A 17,545-nucleotide genomic window follows, 5' to 3' on the forward strand; every position below is an offset into this window, starting at 1 on the left:
AGCCTTTGTACCTTTTCGGACAATTTTATGTATTCATATAGGTAAGCATTATTATACTTGATGAAACACCCTTGTGACAACTTTTAGAATAGTCGAGCATTACTGTCCTCCCAACAGTTCTCATTTCAGTTTATTTTTTGGTCACTTCTTACGATTACCATAACAAATATTAGATAACATGGTAAATTTCCTTGTGTCAAACATGGTCATGGAAAATCTCACGAAAATGTGTACTTGTGGGATAATCAATCCTAGAAACAGATTTTTAGTTTATGACATGATAAGCTTCCTCTCCATTTAAAAATAACTGTGTGTTCATTTTAAATTCTGATTAGAAGTTCTATATCTCTAAAAAAAAGTTCTAAATGAACTGTCATACATGATTTAACTTTCTAAATGTATCGTAATCCAATACGATTTTCATTTCATGAAATAACCAGACCCAGTACATCATAATTATTGACTACTAAAATGTGTATGTTATATTTTATAAGACAACATGTTCAGGGACAATAAATTACCATGTAGAAGCAATACTTCATAACTAATATACTCGTGGTAATATTGTAACCAGGATACATGTACATAACTTATGCCAGTCACATGCAGCTATTGCTAATGATAGCTGCACTAAAGTTTTTTACGTAGAAAATAGATAGCAATTTCGAGTGCATTGTTGTGGAATAACAGTCAGTTTTCCTGATTGGCACAGTCTTACTCTTAGAATTGTAAATTCCATATAATATTCTGTATATACAAATCTTTTTATTTTAACTTTCTATTTTGTTATATATATATTTTCTACAATAAACTTAAAATAAAATTATTTTCAGTCTAAAGTTCTTCTTTGTATATCATTAGACCAGTCCCTATTTTTGTGCAATGAACTCGTCCCATTTTAAATTAAGAACAAACCATTAGCATTTTAAGGGATTTCAATATCATTATTTTATACAAATAAAGTTTGTTTATTTTGTTTGTTTTATTGGGTTTATGTCACAAAGACACAGTATAGGTCATATGGCGACGTTCCAGCTTTACTGGTGGAGGAATACCTCAGGGGCCCTTCTGTGCATTATTTCAGGTATGAACTGGCACTCGAGTAGAACCACGGACGTTCTGTAAGCTAGCTGGATAGATACAAACATTTAAAATAAAGAGGAAAGGAATCCCTAATCAATGCCCAACACAGAACTTAAAAGTTTAAAGGTTGCAGACTGGGTTTGAGCCTGTTTATAGACAGTAGTGGTAATTGTAAGGTACCATCCAGGCTACTTGGCACCGGCTTAAGTAGAATCCAACATTTTCACATAAAGATGGTGAAATGTTCGAGTTTTTTTTGGTTTTGTTTTTTTTTATCTTCAAAATTTTGAAGTTGCCAGCCTTGCAAACTTTGGCAAACAATGTCCTGCTAATCTACAGTCAGTTTAACAATACCGCACAAACTCTGCAAAGCAAAATTCTCTCATAGGCATAAATTTAGGATGTCGCTGAAAGAACAGTTGCTCTCAGGAGGTTGAATTTATTGACTTTTTGAGTTTTTCTTTCGGAAGAATTGACACTGCTTTTGTAACAAAATAATTGTTCCATAGAGGACCACTCTTGCTCCACAGAAGGCCACTCTGTAGGGATCACACTGTATTTGCCTACAGGGACTTAGATAACTAAAAACAACGACAAGAAGTTGCCTTACATCTTTTAATTATTGTCATTTTTTCACATAGCCAAATAATTAACACAATATATATTGATTAACACATTCAATCTACTGAACAAAGTATCAACAAAAAGCAATGCTGAACATGCAAGAAAAAAATATATAGCGGAATAAAAATCACGTACCTAATACTTTTTAGAATACACATGAATAGATATGCATAGAAAGAAACTGGTTTTTTCCTGGTAAAATATCGTTTTAAAAGAATTAAACTTGTGCAAGAACAATAGATAAATTGAAAAAAAAGCACTCAAATAACAGGCAGGTTGTGAACAAACAACTTAGAAAAACATTTAATAAGAAGTGAAATTTTACAATAAATTCTTTTTTTGTAATAATCATCCTATGGTAGCTATATTTTATGATACTTACATATTTTATATTTTTTTTTGAAAAATATTCCTAATCATGATCTTTTTTATCTCATTTTTGACAGGTGCATCTCTTAACACTTTTAAATTTTACCTAAATTTAACATCTTGTATTTACATATTTCATAATACAAGCATAAACTTTTCCTATAGTGTTTTACTTTAAAATTCCTTAACATTCACTTCAAATAAAAATTTATATAGCAAATCATGATAATTTAAAGGAAAAATAAATTTTACATACATAGGATACCAGTCTAAGGGTTTTACCTACTGATTGGCTGATTCTGAGCACTTATTTTCAAACTAACCAATGGCAAGCTTGAATTTGGAGACTGGTTTCGTACATTTAAGAAGAATATAATAATTTACCCAAATGTACAAAAATTCAGAGCAAGGAAGCACTTATATGGAAAAAGGTGTCTCATGTTATTTTCATTCACAAATAAAAAAACTAATTACCATTCCCAGATGTATATTTCTTTAAAAAATCCAGTGTTTTACTTAGATACATAATATGTTTCTTACAATACAGCTTCAAAAGATGGTTAAAAGACTTTTATCAGATGCTCAAAAATAGCTCTCTGCAGAAAGGAAAATGAAAATTTTAGGCCACAGAAAAAGGTTTTTAAAAATCCTACAAAGAAATAACAACTAAACAATGGCAATTGTTAATTTATGGCACATTAACATATCCAAGTAATTGACTAGGCAAGGGTATCATATACCAAAAACCTTCAGAAGGGAACTACATTTCAAGGTGGAAAGAAAAAAATCATTTTATACATGAAGAACAGTGCTTAGAACTACTTTCTTTCTTCTTAGATAAGAAATTTTTCATTTTTTTCTTGTCATTATATAAGAATCAAAATGGTTTAAACTGTTTCATGAAAGACACTCCTGTTGCAATAACTTGTCACTTTTAATTTTTGCGAGAAACAATAAAACACTGACAAAATAAGAGAACAAATAGAACAGATCTGATTAAATATGGCACACAATAAAGCATGCATGCTGGATCAATGCCTCGTTAACGAGATTCAGGTTTACGTCAGATCTTAACTTCTATATGCAGCTTAAACAAACCAGAAATAAATTAAGAACTAAACAAGTCAAGATATATATATCAATGTTTTGAATTAATCAACATGATGATGTACCAAATAATTTTTTTTTTAAATACTGTCAAAATGTGTTTAAAAATTAATGCGAAAAACCAAATCAAAATAATAGAAATTCTTCCAATAGACATCTACATGCAATTTATTCAAAAGTCAAAATGTAAAAGCCAAAATATTAAAGTTTATCTTTACAATAGTAAAGTTTATCAAGAATGTCCATACAGAAGGAGGTAGCACTTCTTATGTCTTCCAGAAGAAAAAAAATTCTGTAATAATTCTCAAGCAAAAAAATAAAATCAATAAATTTAGAAAGAACTGATACAGGAAAATAAAGCCCTGGCTAGCCTATATATAAAACATAAAAAGACTAAAATTAAAACTTAATTGTCCAACAGATAAAAATATACTACATAGCACCAAAAAACAGAAGAGACTGGGGTGTGTGTGTGTATGTGACTGAATGTACATAAGTCTATATCTATATATAATCATATATACAAATTCTTTTCTAAAGGTCTTTCTTCAAATTGTGAAAAAAAAACAATATTTTGCCATTGTCAATAAACCCAAATCACCTGATTAATCCAATGGTAGATCCTTCGTTACTAATTATTGTCAAAGCTATTTTAAGCTAGAAGCTAGCTATGACCTAGTTTATAATGTCTTGAAATAATAAGTTTCTAATTATCAAAATAAATCATGTTTTGCAATACAGGACTAATCCCAATAAATTAAATTTATTTAATAACAATTAATTCGAAGATGCATGCACATTGTCTCTTTGTGCCCTTAATTAAAGGGAGGAGTCATAGATCAATAACTTCTTAAGCTCTGCCTACTATGACATTACATTCCTTATATAGGAGGAGCTTCTACTCAGTAAGATCCACCTTTTATGCAAATTAACTAAAATGGACTGCCCACAATTTTTTCAACCAATCAGATAATCAAAAACTTATTATTTTCGTTAATACCTAATGATTATCAACACAGAGATTTGATTTATTTTCTATTTGGTTTTAAAATAATACAGTTCTATTGAAAAAAAATATACATGTACAATACTTTTTTCATTTAAAAAAAATAAAAGAAAATACACACACATCAAATAATGTATACAGTCTCGGAGATAAAAATTTCTCGTCAAAATGTGTAAATAATAATCAAAATAATGTCACATATGACTGAGATTAAATATAATTGTTTTATTTGGTCCAGCAAAATATTTGTTAACATATTAATTAGGTGATGTACATTAGTTTCAGTGTCAATTCATTTAAATTCAGCAAAATTTGAATTTCTGAAACATATGAATTATAAACCTAAACAATATTCCATCAATAAATAGCTTTTAACAATTCTAATGACAGAATTATTATATAATTGATGCCAAAAAAAAACAACAACAAAAAGCATCAAAGAATCTTTAATGATTCTATAACTATAATGATTTTTATTGTTTAACGGTTTTCAAAATCTTAATGATTTAAAGTTCTAACAAAATCGATAGGTTGACCACAAAACTTCAGTAACTTATATGAAATATAGAAGGACTTACAACAGTTTTGCGGTCAACCCTCAAAATTCATGAAAACCATGAGTGGAGAGTTGGCAGTTCTTATTTACAACACAAAAGAATTGAGATCTCTAAAAAGGAAGAAAAAAAAATTTAGTTAACATATTCTCAAATATTTTACAAGCCAAAAAAACAACAATTTTTTTCCTCATGCACACAAAAATCTCAACACAACCATGAAAAAAAAATTGTCCACAAATATTATGTAAATATATAACAATAAAAAGTCACAATGTCATGTCTGAATCATTACTAATAAACTATAAAAGTGCCTCTCTAAAATAAAAAGCAACCACTGAGAAAAAAATATTAAATTTACACAAAAAAAAAAATCATAAAATCACAACACAAAATTTTGGTACGTCATGTATTATTAAGTTACAGAACTGTTCTGAATAAACTTTTTTTATTTTTAATACAGACTTTAAAAAAATAGTATATAATTAAAAGAAAGAGAGAAAAAAATTAAATAAACTTGGTTTAATTATAATTCTCGGAACTTTTAAATTTTTACACATACTAGAAATTGTATCTTAAAAGCAATTCGTCACCTTAGTCCGATAACTGATTAACTGCTATTAAATTTAGGACTTATTCCGTGATCGCACTTAGGCGACGAATTGTAAAAATAGCTTATACTACACAGAGTTGGTTGTTTTCAGGATACAAAAATCTCTTTTTTAAAAGGTAATTAAATTTCTGCACCTGTTATAAAATATCAAAATATACATGACAGCACTTGTGAGCTAAGCTTTTAACTATCCTATTTGAAGCACTTAAGTCTCTCGTTGAAAAAAATAGAAAATGGCAATCGAATCATCAGTGTAACACAAAGGTAAAAATTCACAATGCTTAAATTTCTTTTACATTATTACCTACTTCTAATTGACATTCAAAATCATGATGACAAATTTGACACAAATTCAACATCTGAACATTTTCAATTAAATCACATGTATACATGTGTCTCGGAAAGAAAAAAAATTAAGTGTCTTTGGGGGGAAGGAAGGTACAATCATGTACAGTATCGGGGGAAAAAAACGTTGCAAAAATAAAAACCATTGTGAATACAAAATCTGATTTACGGTTCTATTCTAGGAAATGACCTACATTGTCTACTACGTTACAATACATGGTCATATGACCTATGTTTATTATGCATCGACTTCCACACGACCCACATTTTCTATATTTATCATATAAACATAAACTCTCGTTTTAAAACTTATAGACTTGGAGAGAGAGAAAAAAACAGAACAAAAACAGTTACATTCCGAATTTTGCCAAATTATTTCTTCTTAGGAGAAAAATTAGCAACATTTAAAACATTGAATCCATTTTAAATAATAAGAATGAACTTGTATCATGTGATATAGAATTATGCTTTGATTAATTTGATTGGATGCTAAAAATAGCAATTCTCGGTTTTAAAAAATAAAATTATCATAAAGCATATATATATCATAAAACTGTAATGATTGTTTACTTTTATTTATCAATGATTATTACTTTTAAATGAGCCATACCTTTATAATAGTTACGGTTTTGTAAATTCTGGCATAAAACAAACATCTGACAAACATTTATTATAAATAATCATCCACGTCTTTTATATGTCCCCATTCTATTCTAAATTTTACACTACTCAATATCTTATGAAGAATATGTACACCTCAAATGTGATGTAAAAGTCATCAAGAAAAATAATGCTTTTTTTAATAAAGAAAAGACCGACAAACTGAAACAAACACTGTGCCGTTGATATATTAAGAACTCCGTCCGTCACAATTCTCCCGAGATTTTCACGTTATAGTTTGATAAATCCTGCACCGTGTCCAAAAAAAAACATTCGGAATTTCAGTTGTCTCATCTCAATGGTAATTCTTCAATAACTCTATGGCTGTTAAAAATAGAACAAAATCAGAAAAGAATGAAGTTACGTCCTCTTGTCGTCTATCCGAACAACGATATTATAACGTGTAATTTTGTATCATTCCATTACACTACAATTTAATCACTGTTTTTACACTCTTTTTCATTTAAAAGCATGCAGCATACCCTCGTGTTCTGTCACACGCAAACTTTTGACCAGCCGACTGTTAAAATCTTTTTTTTGGTAAATACAACACACAAGCAGAAAGAGGTCAAGCATAACCATTCCATATTATAATGTTGAGTCATTCCGTCATGCAATCTAATTTCTTTTGTTCAATTTTTTTTTTTCATTTTCAAGTCAAAGACACACAAAAAAACAAAAAAGATTCCTGGGGATCTATTAAAATCATGGTCTTCAACTCCGGCGTCATCATGCATTGTACGGCAAAATTGTAACATGCCCACCAGTCATTCATGCGGTTATGTCAAGGGAAGTATTCGTGTGCCCATATTTCACAAAGCACAACGAGAAGTTGCTCGTTTCACGTAACCGTCCTTTGACTCACTTTCTGCAATACTTAAAATAAACTTTTCTCCCGGACATCTGATGTGGCCCTTCAATTCTGATAAATCATCACATACTCTTGTTTACTCCATGCATACAAAAGTCAGTTATTCATAAAGTTTTGAAATAATTTCCAAATGAGATGAAAGTATATTTTTTCATATTTTTTGTCCATGCTCCAAAATCAATGAAGTTAATCAAGCTGAAATAAGAGAAAAGGAAGGTTAGCAGCATGCTTTCATCATTCCTGAAATACAAGTATATTGGCATAACTTTTACAACAAGCAATCATGTTTCTAAATATAGAACATTACAAGTATAACTAACTCATGGGACTTTCTTTTGTTGCTATAAATAGTTGTAGCATGCTGTGATAAAAATATGCTCAATATTCAATAAGAACATGGCAAGACATCAAAATCTTAAATAACCAAACCAGTCTGAAAAATATCTCAATCCGATTGGTCAATTCTGTGCACATTTATTTTTTCAACCAATCATAATGTAGCATTCTCAGACTGGTCAACAACATGTATTTCCTTCCAACTTTAACTTAATATTTTTATAATCATAATCATATAGGCCATACAAAAAAAGAAATCAATAAATTGCAAGATTCATTTCAATGACTAGTATTTATGAACCAGCCATGAAAATAGGCATTAAACTTAAGTCCTACAGAATTTGAGATTTTTTTGTAGCAATGACTGTCAAAGTACCCTAAATACTGGGACTTTAACCATACATTCATTGTAAGGCCTTATCTTCAATTTTCCTTCAGCTGCATAATTTCATGAACAACAAAATTCTAATTAATGACAGCAATGCATCAGGTATTACAATAAACTTCAACTTTAATATGTTCTATAAAAATTCTATGCCCATCAAACTGCTGTTTACTGCCATGTCTTATTGCTATGAGTGTGCTTTGACATATTTGTGTGCTTGTTGATGATGTTTGGTGAAGTGTGGAGGGGGGGAGAATACTGCTTGAAAAATATTATACATTGTATATGACATTAAAAAGTAAATATGAAATTCATCAATTAAATGCCAGTGTATATGAACAGCTAAGTTTTGAGTCGTAACACTAGCAATTGTGTCACTACAGTTCAAAATATCAGTGTAACTTCAGTATCAGTGTAATTTCAATATCAGTGTAACCTCAATATCAGTGTAACCTCAATTTCAGTGGAACCTCAATATCAGTGGAACCTCAATATCAGTGTAACCTCAATATTAATCTCAATATCAGTGTAACTCATTATAAGTGTAACCTCAATATTAATCTCAATATTAGTGAAACCTCAATATCAGTGTAACCTCAATATCAGTGTTACTTCAATAGCAGTGTAACTTCAGTATCAACATAACCGCAATATCAATCAAAGACTTGAAACTTTGATATGTATGTGCATATATTAAATCTTCAATAGCATGCATTATCATGGGCAGGGGAAGTAATTTTTTAAATTTCAAAATGCCAAGTACTTTCCGAGACATTTTAATTAGATAATTCAACAACATAAACTCAAAGAAATGGATACATAACAAACTAAAATGCTACAAATGAAGAGGAATGCATTCATATACAAAATATACGAAAATGCTTAAAATTTCAAGATAATATATAAAACAATCAGCAAAACTTGTGTGACTTAAACAGAAAACTTTTAAAAGAAAAAATAAAAGAAATTTTTATAAAATGCTAGCAGTTTTACATAAAATTATACACTATTTCTTAAAAAATTCTCAGTTCAAATACTGAGTGCCATATGTTTTTAAAATTGAAAGCATGTATACAAAAGACTCTTTTTTATATATATTTGCATAACTTTGATCTCTTTTTCTTCTTCACAAAAAAATCTATTTAAGTCACACCATAATCATTTAACTGTTTGAAGAAAATCTGGGAGCTAATGTACCTTTCCACTACTTGGTGCTGGAGCCTGGCTTACTACTTAAAGCACTATCCTGGGAACCAGAGTCCATCACTGGACCCGGCTGTCTGCTGACCAAAAGAAGTAGGGGAACCAAAACATTCCTCAGTCTCGTCTCTTATTTCAGTTTTTGTTGCACCAAGTACCTGTCAAAGGGACATTACTGAGAAATGTTTTGCTTGCCCTCAGTTTTTCCCCTTTGTTACATGTTAGTTTTCCATTTGATCTACAAATGTTCTAAGTTATATAAAAATCTCAAATGCACATATAACCACTTGAATGGTCTATTTGTTACAATTCTGCAATGATTTTGCCAGAGGCTTCAACATTATTTCATACTCTTCCTGAAAGAATTTTTTCTTTCCTTTTTTTTAAATTTCAATTACACTCTGCTTCCCTTCACCAATGTCCTTTCCTTAACAATCTTTGACATGTAATTTATCTAATGTAACAAAAAGGTCAAACTGATTACCGACCCAGTTAGTTCTATTTTTAGCCATACACCTTTTGATAATTAACCTTTGACCTCTACTGGTATACCTTCAGATCTTTTTAACCCTTAACCTGCTGAATTTATTAAATGGACTTGACCGGATGGAACCACTTTACATCTTAGGAATATCAGGTAGACAGTTTGATTTTTGTCAGCCAACAGTATTTTTTTTTGTTCTTTTTTTTTTTCCACACCAACATGATATAGGTCATATGGTGACTTTCCAGCTTTCCTGATGGTGGAAGACCACAGGTGCCCCTCTGTACATTATATCAGTCACAAACAGGCACCCGAGTAGAACCATTGTCATTCCTTAAGCTAACTAACATCAGACTGCACTGATGCGCTGGCTAGCATGGCACTATGCTGGTGACAATTGCAGATCAGTTTAGGTTCAAGCAGGTTAAGGGTTCACTACCACATTATCATTATTCTAACATCCAAGAAACAAACACCTCCTAAGTCTGATCCATCACAAAATATTATGTCTGTAGAAATTAGAAATCTCTCTCTAAACGGCAACTACCTCTATATCTAAATTACCTTAATTTTTTTCTTATATTGCATTATACTTATAGACTCTACAGGCAAGTCTTTTTATCACATTATACTTGTAGGCCCTATAGCCAGGTCTTATTATCGCATTATACTTGAAGACTCTACAGGCAAGTCATTTTATCATATTATACTTGTAGACCCTATAGCCAGGTCTTATTATCACATCATCCATGTAGACTCTAGAGGCAACCCTTTAAATCATATTATACTTTACAGGCAAGTCTTATTATCGCATTATACTTGTAGACTCTAAAGACAAGTCATTATCCAATTATACTTGTAGACCCTAGAGACAAGTCTTTATCACATTATACTTGTAGACTCTAGAGGCAAGTCTTTTTATCACATCATACTTGTAGACCCTAGAGACAAGTCATTATCCAATTATACTTGTAGACCTAGAGACAAGTCTTTATCGCATTATACTTGTAGACTCTTTAGGCAAGTCTTATTATTTAGGCAAGTCTTATTATCGCATTATACTTGTAGACCTATAGGAAAAGTCTTTTTATCACATTATACTTGTAGACTCTAGAGGCAAGTCTTTTTATCACATTATACTTGTAGACCCTAGAGACAAGTCTTTATCACATTATACTTGTAGACCCTAGAGACAAGTCTTTTTATCACATTATACTTGTAGACACTATAGGCAAGTCTTTTTATCACATTATACTTGTAGACTCTAAAGGCAAGTCTTTTTATCACATTATACTTGTAGACCCTAGAAGCAAGTCTTATTATCGCATTATACTTGTAGACCCTAGAGACAAGTCTTTATCCAATTATACTTGTAGACCCTAGAGACAAGTCTTTATCGCATTATACTTGTAGACTCTTTAGGTCTTTTTGATAATTATTACCTTTGACCTCTACTGACCTCTAGTATACCTTTCAGATCTTTTTAACCCTTAACTGCTGAATTTATTAAATGGGACTTGACCGGATGGACAACTTTACATCTTAGGAATATCAGGTAGACAGTTTGATTTTTGTCAGCCAACAGTATTTTTTTTGTTCTTTTTTTTTTTTACACACCAACATGATATAGGTCATATGGTGACTTTCCAGCTTTCCTGATGGTGGAAGACCACAGGTGCCCCTCTGTACATTATATCAGTCACAAAACAGGCACCGAGTAGAACCATTGTCATTCTTAAGCTAACTAACATCAGACTGCACTGATGCGCTGGCTAGCATGGCACTATGCTGGTGACAATCGCAGATCAGTTTAGGTTCAAGCAGGTTTAAGGGTTCACTACCACATTATCATTATTCTAACATCCAAGAAACAAACACCTCCTAAGTCTGATCCATCACAAAATATTATTTCTGTAGAAATTAGTAATCTCTCTCTAAACGGCAACTACCTCTATATCTAAATTACCTTAATTTTTTTCTTATATTGCATTATACTTATAGACTCTACAGGCAAGTCTTTTTATCACATTATACTTGTAGGCCCTATAGCCAGGTCTTATTATCGCATTATACTTGAAGACTCTACAGGCAAGTCATTTTATATTATACTTGTAGACCCTATAGCCAGGCCTTATTATCACATCATCCATGTAGACTCTAGAGGCAACGCTTTAAATCATATTATACTTGTAGACTTTACAGGCAAGTATTATTATCGCATTATACTTGTAGACTCTAAAGGTAAGTCTTTTTATCGCATTATACTTGTAGACTCTTTAGGCAAGTCTTTTTATCACATTATACTTGTAGACTCTTTAGGCAAGTCTTTTTATCACATTATACTTGTAGACTCTTTAGGCAAGTCTTTTTATCACATTATACTTGTAGACACTAGAAGCAAGTCTTTTATCACATTATACTTGTAGACTCTAAAGGTAAGTCTTTTTATCACATTATACTTGTAGACTCTATAGGCAAGTCTTTTTATCACATTATACTTGTAGACTCTATAGGCAAGTCTTTTTATCGCATTATACTTGTAGACTCTTTAGGCAAGTCTTTTTATCGCATTATACTTGTAGACCCTATAGGCAAGTCTTTTTATCGCATTATACTTGTAGACTCTTTAGGCAAGTCTTATTATCGTTTAGGCAAGTCTTATTATCGCATTATACTTGTAGACCCTAGAGAAAAGTCTTTTTATCACATTATACTTGTAGACTCTAGAGGCAAGTCTTTTTATCACATTATACTTGTAGACCCTAGAGACAAGTCTTTATCCAATTATACTTGTAGACCCTAGAGACAAGTCTTTATCGCATTATACTTGTAGACTCTTTAGGCAAGTCTTATTATTTAGGCAAGTCTTATTATCGCATTATACTTGTAGACCCTAGAGAAAAGTCTTTTTATCGCATTATACTTGTAGACTCTTTATGCAAGTCTTTTTATCACATTATACCTGTAGACTCTTTAGGCAAGTCTTTTTATCACATTATACTTAAAGACCATAGAAGCAAGTCTTATTATCACATTATACTTGTAGACTCTAGAGACAAGTCTTTTTATTGCTTTATACTTGTAGACACTAGAAGCAAGTCTTTTTATCGCATTATACTTGTAGACACTATAGGCAAGTCTTTTTATCACATTATACTTGTAGACCCTATAGGCAAGTCTTTTTATCACATTATACTTGTAGACCCTATAGGCAAGTCTGTACTTTTAGACTCTAAGAGGTAAGCCTTTTTATCACATTATACTTGTAGAATCCAAAGACAATTCCATCACATTCTAGCATTCTCAGAGATAATGTTAAACAAAATGATTAATTCCTGTCAAAATAAGCCTAGGACAAAAAAATCTCTACAACCCAATATGCTTTTTCTCTATTCCTGGTACAAAATGCACCAAACTCCAGCACCAAATCTCTAGGTAATATAAACAAATAAACCACCTGGTCATCTTGTGTTAGAAACTAATAACACCAAAAACACAACGGGTTAACAAAGTTATATAAAAAATAATAAATATTAATCAAAAAGGCAAAACTAAATATCATATCGCAGTAACAGGCACAAGAATAAATAAATGCAATTAAATGTATGGTAAGATTTCATGACGATAAATATACAAGTCATCCTTGGTCATTTGAACTTTTATGCTTTACTTGAATTCTAATTGTATTGATAAAATCCCATACCAAGTTTAAAAGTTGCATGCCTCCAGATTCTTGCTAATTTTCCTGAAAATCTGGAGGCATGCTGCTTTAAATATTTTCAAAAAAATGTCAAAAATGTTTTTGTAAATATATTTCATTTACATTTATTCTTGCAAAAATTAATATATTCTAACAACTAAATCATATTAAAATCAATGCAAACATCATGCAGAATAACAACAAAGTTTAAGAATAAGCTAAAATCTGAACTTTTTACTAGTGTGTTTTAACTTTTATGTTGTCCCTACACAGTTATGATATATATATACAGCAGCTGTTTAGCATTATTGGTAGAGGATTTGTCCGACAAACCATTGGTGCATTATTTCCGGTACAGTACCGGGTAAGAACCGGTATAAGTACCTGAATAGACCTGGTACAAGAACCCAAGTAGAACGTTTACAATTACCCAAGAAGATCTACATGTACCAGAGTAGAATCATCGATCTACAATAAGCTAGCTGCATAGCTTCCTCACATGAACAAATTCACTGTCTCTTGTGAGACTCAGACCCACAATGGAACAGTGCAAGTGAATCCAAGCTGAACAAATTCATTATCCTATTATTTCAATAAACAGTTAAAAAGTCTTAAATATTTTTAATAATGCTAAACCTATAAGGATTTAAATAGATTTTTTCTTCATATAATAATTTCTACATTTTTAACAATTTTTTTTTTTTATCAAATAAAAATTCACTGCTTTAATATTATACCACCAGACAGTAAATTGAAAAGAATTAATAAGACACTTTTTTATCCCAGTTGCCACACAGTTCAATTTTCATGTTTTAATATACCTACCGAAGTGTCTCCGCCACTGGTATAGTTATCGCCATTCATTCCCATATACATGCCGCCCTGCCCCTGCCCGGGAAGCCCCGCTGTTGCTGACATGTTGTAGCTAGACGCCCCCGGCGGTAAAAATGAGCTGCTCTTAAAGCCTACTGTTGATGAGTCATCGGAGTCCCCGTCACCATAATCTATAAATAACAATATAATTATATTACATGAGTAAAATGTTAAAATGAAATTTCTTTTATATAAAATCAAAATAATAATACACGTTCTATGATAATTATGCATCTAACTTGAAATAAGAAGATATGCCAAATATACTATAATAGGTGGACGTACACTTTATATATTAAGGTATAGAAGCTGGAAAGAATTTATGTAATCTGAATTCTTAATTAAATCCAATCTGGCAATCTTTATGCTGGGTTTGCATCAAGGTACATGTATTACCTAAACAAAAATACTTTTCATTTCAAAGTTTTATTTCTCCAAGACACCATTCAATCTATTACTGTTTTTCCCGCTAGTAGAATCACTAACCCTTTTATGAGCTTACTTAGCAACTGCATCACCCTTCAATATTTGTTACAACCAGGAAATAACCAATCTTAATATGCTTACCAAGATTACTTTTCAGTGTGCAATGCTTGGCCAATTCAACACAATTTCCAGTCATATAACGGTTTAAAAAGAAGATCATAGGAGTGGTAACAGCTCAACCAACCCAGATACCAGGAAAATCGCAAATGTTACATAACATTTCAATTATGTCACAGGCTGCGGCTTCATTTTAGTTACACATAACAGATGGGCTTTGCTTGCCGTCTTCATAATTTAAAACAAGTTTGCCGCTTATTATCTAAAATATTGATTACAGTTGTAACAAATCCTCACAGAATAATACACTACCAAGCAATGCTCGTATCTTTCAAGGGGAAAATGAGAATCAAATAGGCTTTATTGACATAAAAAAGTAATTTTCATGATGTGGCGATCTCATGATATCACCTGATAAACAGGCACCTAATTGTTACAAAGACTTGTCTGCTATCAGATCTTTTGATTCATAATGTTTGATGTGACAAAAAATTGATATATTATTATATAATGTAAAACATAGTTTTATTTAGGGTTTCTTACCAATATGCAGCTGCATTAGATACTGGTCAGCTGTTAACAAGCATATTTTCCCAGTTAATCTACCAGAATTAACCCGTTTACACAGGAATATCTCACAGAAATAACCAGTCCTTCCCCATTTATTTACCAGAAATAACCTAATTTCCCCTGTTTAAACTACATAAATCACACCTGAAGTTGAAATGGCACGAGATATTTAATTTTGTTGCTTAAGGCTTAATCCCCTGCACCCAAATTATTCCAAGCTTAGAACTCAAACCAAATAACAGTCGACTTTTCTTTGTTACTTTCATTCTCTAACACTAGGGAACTAAGCAGACCCTAAAATTCATGGGGCATTAAAAACACATCAAGAGCTTCCAAAAGACAGTATACATGACTATTCTCGGCCCTTGTCAGTAAGAAAAGGGGCATAACTCTGTAAAAGGGTAACTAAGAGTTATGTTATGTGTTAGATAATCACAGAGAACAAGTGTGAGAAGTTTCAAACCCATTTTCTTCGAATGTTTTCAAGACACCAACTTGCACACAAGAACTTGACCAAAGTGTGACGGTGACGCCAACAATAGAGTGATAACAATAACACTCCCTATTCTCCAAATAGTTGGCCCCTGAACATAAGCCTGCTTAGAAGGCGTTTTAGATTCATGGGACATTTAAAATACCAAAGTTGCCCTTTACATACATTTTATCACAAAGTATTTACCCGTGTATTAAATTTTTAAGAAATATAAAACAGTAAACAAAAATGTCTCCATCAATAAAAACACCGTATAGAAAGCTGGGGTGCGTTTCATAAAGAATCTTAGGACCGATTATAGTCGTAAGTGTAAAACTGGCATAAAAATGCGTTTCAAGAAAAATCCTAAGTGCAAACTTATTCCAGTCCTAACTTTAGTCTTATATTTTAGACTTACGATTCTTTATGAAACGCACCCCTGGAATATTTTGGTCACTGTAACATTTTTAAGAATTCTTTCATATAATATAATGTATGTGTATATATAACCAAGATTAAATATATATGTATATATAAAACACAGGAAAAAGGTAAAACATGCTTGCCTGACCGGGTCTCTCAAGTTTTTTTTTTGTATATAAATTGTCAAAATTATTATTGAAGATTCCATTTATAAGATATAATTTTCTACACTTTTTGTAATAAATCAACAAAATACAATGAAATTTCTTCATTTGATTTTTTTCTTGTTTATGATCAAAAAAAAGAGAAAAAATGTGCTTTAAGTTTTTTATACTATCAACTTGAGAGACTGTGTTTTTCTAACCTTCATGTCATTTTGCAATATACTTTAATATAGGTCAAAGGTCAATATTGTTTAGCATGATACATAACTGCAAAACACAAATTGGCAATAATAAAATCTGCACACAAAAGAAAGTCAATAGATATGGGCTCATATAAGATTGAATTTAAACTGCAGGATTTGGAAAGGAAAAAAATATCTGTGTGTAATAATTTGTAATAATTTACATGTATTTATTTCTGCAAAAAGTGAATGAAAACTAACTGAAAATTTGACTAATATTTTAATCATATTTGTCCTACACCAGTATACAACAAGGTCGGCCTGCATCGACATCATGCAGTCTGCCCAAGTTTAATACTGTTGAGTGTTGGTAGCATAAATTTTGTATTTTGATATTGAAATCCCTTACACTTTGAATGGACTGTTCCGATGTCAAAGAAGGGCAATTCCATTACAAAAATTCAGCAGGGGGTTCAGAAATCATGCAAGCTTGGGAGATAAAAAGCTGATGCAAAATTTTCAGAACTATTTTATATAAGTTCTTACACAGCAAAAAAAATGCAAATCTGGGTTGAACACTGCTATAGTCAAAACAGCCTATTAAAAAAGTCTCTTAAAAAAATCATGAACAGCAGGCAAAAACTTAAAGCTTAAAAGCATTCATAATACGTAGGCTCCAAAAGCTCACTTGTATGCAATAAAACAATTCAAAAGCTCACTTTTGTACAATAAAACTAATTCAAAAGCTCACTTTTTTGCAATAAAATTAATTCAAATGTTAAAAAAACCCTAACTCATAATTATTTTACTTTAATATTTCACTATATTTTGAAATATGCTTTCCTTCTGTGCGTAAATAAATGAAGGACTAAGTCTATACATTCTCTACTCTTGAGTATCTTTATATATATAGAGCGAACAAAATCTTATTCAGCTAAGCGTTTAAAGTATCGAAAGTATCGTAACATTTGTGACATGAAG

The 17,545-nt window shown here is 31.1% G+C and overlaps 1 protein-coding gene across 9 annotated transcripts in view; it reads right to left on the minus strand.

The window, feature by feature from the left end:
- Window positions 1-1,684: 1,684 nt before the first annotated feature.
- Window positions 1,685-17,545, minus strand: part of LOC132746723 (pre-B-cell leukemia transcription factor 1-like) — a 46,296-nt gene continuing 30,435 nt past the window's right edge. For 7 of the 9 annotated variants that reach the window (XM_060735961.1, XM_060735964.1, XM_060735960.1 and 4 more), the window contains 3 exons: window positions 14,163-14,341; window positions 9,151-9,311; window positions 7,027-7,427 (listed from right to left, as the gene is read on the minus strand). In XM_060735961.1, coding sequence (XP_060591944.1) covers window positions 9,195-9,311; window positions 14,163-14,341 — 296 coding nt within the window. In that variant the 3' untranslated portion in view covers window positions 7,027-7,427; window positions 9,151-9,194. Of the gene's footprint in view, window positions 6,686-7,026; window positions 7,428-9,150; window positions 9,312-14,162; window positions 14,342-17,545 lie in introns of those variants that run through there. The other 2 variants (XM_060735968.1, XM_060735967.1) reach the window with 2 other exon arrangements.

The sequence above is a fragment of the Ruditapes philippinarum genome, unplaced genomic scaffold (assembly GCF_026571515.1).
Source record: "Ruditapes philippinarum isolate M1 unplaced genomic scaffold, ASM2657151v2 ctg110_1_1_1_1, whole genome shotgun sequence".
NCBI lineage: Eukaryota > Metazoa > Mollusca > Bivalvia > Venerida > Veneridae > Ruditapes > Ruditapes philippinarum.